At 49.4% G+C, this 3,398-nt stretch overlaps 1 protein-coding gene across 1 annotated transcript; it reads right to left on the bottom strand.

The window, feature by feature from the left end:
• Nucleotides 1-671: 671 nt before the first annotated feature.
• LOC112653549 (uncharacterized) lies at nucleotides 672-3,398 on the bottom strand. The gene is given in 3 exon segments (XM_035714117.2): nucleotides 672-2,381; nucleotides 2,383-2,621; nucleotides 3,111-3,398. Coding segments are annotated over 3 exon segments (996 nt in total). The 3' UTR covers nucleotides 672-1,912.

Raw genomic sequence — 3,398 nt, 5'->3', positions numbered from 1 at the left:
GTCTTTATTCCACATTTCCAGAATATGATCAGATGTATGCTCATGATGGATTTTGTGTAAGCACACAGTCTTTTGAATTTAAAAAGCTACTTAAAATCAGATTATTTTCACAAAATTTCCTAACTTGGAAGAATCAATAAGGTTCACCTTAACCAAAATTCTCATTTATGGGATGCCTAGGTGTCTCCGTGGTTGAGCGTCTGCCTTTGGCTGAAGGCATGATCCCAGAGTCCAAGGATTGAGTCCCACATCGGGTTCCCTGGATGGAGCCTTCTTCTCCCCTGCCTGTTTCTCTGCTTCTCTCTGTGTGTGTCTCAAGAATAAATAAAATCTTTTTAAAAATTATCATTTAAAAATGGGCTTTGGCCCCAAAATTGTCATCCTAAAGAAGTTTCTATAGCCTGTTAGTATCAAAGCCAACATTGAAACCTACATTTATAATTTTTTTTTCAAATTTGTCACTTACTTCAAGTATCTCTAGCTAGTATCATTTGATTGAGTTAAAAGTACCACCTTATTAACTTTTTTCCAAATACATTTTGGACATTCTTACTATCAAAGCACATGGGCTTTGGTATAAAACAAGTAATTTCATTCTTTGTTCTATAACCTCGAAGTTTGACGTTGGCATAATTACTTAAGCTTTCATTTTCTTCTAGAATTATTAACAGTAGAAACTTTACAGGGCTTTTGGGTCTTTTTTTTTTTTTTTTTTAATGGTACACAAGTATTTAATAAGCGCCACACATTAGTACAGAAAAACACAGTCTGTAGCTCATACTTTAAAACCACAACAGCCAACTGAAATCAGTAGAGTCTTGTTTTTACTTAGGGAAAAAATATAGAAGGTACACATTGGGAATTGAAATACACTATGCTTTTTCTTTCTAGAGGTGTGATATGTCTTTTCCGGTCAGTAATTTCTCTGAAACATTGTGCTATGTCAAAGCCTACAGATGACCAGTGAAGCTGTTTGCTCTCCTACTTCTGCTGAGCTAGCTCAGTGGAACACCGTCGTCTTGGCAGGCAGATTCTCACAGGAGGAGGCGACTACAGAGACCCTACCCCCAACAGAACACCTAACAAAATGATTTATATGGAAAGGGATTTCAGAAACCTGTACACTTAACATGCTTTAGGAAAGGAAGACCTTTTAGCCTACTTCCAGCATAAGCACACACTCGTTGGCGCCCAGTAAACCAGGCACGCCAACAAAGAAAGCCTTTTCGCTTTCATAGTACCAACAGCTAAAAAGCACACAGCATAGAATACTTTGATCTTTAAGTGGGTAATCATGGAGGTTCCAAGATTATATCCACTAGGTTAGCCTGAGTATTTACCTATAAAAATATTTTTCTAAAAAAAATGCTTGAGAGGATTCTAGAAACAGTCTACATTAAGGACTAGCAGAAGACAGTGATGCAAGGACTGCGAAGTGAAAGACAAGAAACTGATTTTCACATGGAGCTTCAGGTACAGGACTGAATCTTCAGCTGATTCCTAGAGCCGAGGCTAGCTGGGATGGGAGGAGCGGCAGGGAGCTCAGCCAGGCGGCTGGCTTGATTAACAGCCTGGGGCCATGTGCCCCAACAGGAAGAACCCCCTTTGAGGCTGCAGGTCTGATGAGACGATGCATACAGGAGGCTGTGGGCACACAAGAGCCTGATGGACACGCAGAGCCTGCGGAGCCAAAGAGGGCCGGAGAGAATGGGTTCTTCCAAATGCTTCTGACCTACCAGCATGTATGTCAGGGGAAGAGGCCCCGGTGTGATGCGCGCCTTGGGCTTGCTCCAGAAGGGCCTGACGCAGAGGCCTGAGGCAGGGGGTCTGCTCGGGGAGGAGTGCTAGGATCACCGAACACGAGAAGGTGCTTCCGGGTCTTTGGAGGGTCGATGGATTGTCTTCTGACCCATCAATACTTAACATTAATGAGTTGTAAAACAGGGTCAGTCTTTCCAACGTGTATTGTCACATTAGCCAGAGCCTCTTCCAGGCTGTTAGGCTGGCAACGTCCAGAAAGATCCCATTGCCTGGCGGTGGGACCTGGGCCGCAGGTCACTCTGGGAAGCTGGTGCAATGATTTGGGATTTGCACAATGAAGGGACCCCACATTCTGGGATTTGCACAATGAAGTCACCACTAAACCACTTCTTAAGTCCAGTCCCCGACCTTGTTTTTCCGCTCTGTAGTCCAGAAACATTTCTTTAAAAGCCAGGAAATCTGCAAACGTGAGCAGCATGTCCAATACGTCGCCTGCCGCTTCCGCTCTATGGTGCCGTGAAGTCGTTGTGAAAGCCGCCATGTTAAACCCAGGGATCCGCTCCAGCAGCTCTTCTTCAATATACTTTTCTACCAAAGAAATATATTCATTGAAAACAGGCGTCTTCAAGCTCCTGATAGTACCTGCCCACGAAATTCCTCTGTAGTAACGGGAACTCGTCATCCATGAGGACGTCCTCTAAACATCCAACCACAGCGTCGAATTTGTTGTGCCCAAGATCGCGAAGCCGAGAAACCGCCAAGGAGCCGACAGCGACGCAATCCCACGAGGGTTTCTTTACAAGCTGGAGCCGGGGTCCAAGTGTATCCAACGCAGCGGGGCAGGGACTTGGACCCCGAGACTTAGAGGCTCAGCAGCTTTATAGGGGCCCGTGGCCAATGGGATACGCAGGAAGTTGCACAGCCATGCTGGTCCGCTGAGCCGGACTTCCGGTGAGGGTGTGCCCTGGTCTCTGACTAGGGCGGGGCAGTATCCCCGGGCCGGACTCCCGGTGAGGGTGTGGCCTGGTCTCTGACTAGGGCGGGGCAGTATCCCCGGGCCGGACTCCCGGTGAGGGTGTGGCCTGGTCTCTGACTAGGGCGGGGCAGTATCCCTGGGCGGACTTCCGGTGAGGGTGTGCCCTGGTCTCTGACTGGGACGGGGCAGGATCCCCGGGCCGGACTTCCGGTGAGGGTGTGCCCTGGTCTCTGCCCTAAGTAATAAGCAGGTCAGCACAAGGCGGGTGCAGCCCAAAATAGAGTCAGTCCTGCTCTGCTTGTCCAGGGGTAGGGGAGTTTGTTCAATTTCCTGGGTCCCACAGAATTCTGCATCAGAGGCAGAAGAGAAGGACAGCGCGAAGCTCTCTTCCTCTAGGGCGTCCATCGCCGCCGCCGCTGCCGTCGGCTTTCCCCGCCCCGGCCCGGGCCCAGCCTCCGCTCTGCCCCGTAGAGCCCCAGCCCGCATCCGGGAGGCCTTGCCGCCGCCGCCGCCGCTCACCGCCCGGGCCTCGGGCCTCAGGCGCCCCCGCGCCCGGCCAGGCCTCTCGGCGCACCCGCGCACTCCGCTTTTGGGTCTTCTGTGAGAAAACTGAAGTAATATGCTTAGCCCAGAATCTGGCACATAATGCGAGTTTCGTCAT

This window comes from Canis lupus, chromosome 3 (genome assembly GCF_003254725.2).
Source record: "Canis lupus dingo isolate Sandy chromosome 3, ASM325472v2, whole genome shotgun sequence".
In the NCBI taxonomy this organism is placed as follows: Eukaryota; Metazoa; Chordata; class Mammalia; order Carnivora; family Canidae; genus Canis; species Canis lupus.
This window is presented reverse-complemented; position numbering and strand designations above follow the sequence as displayed.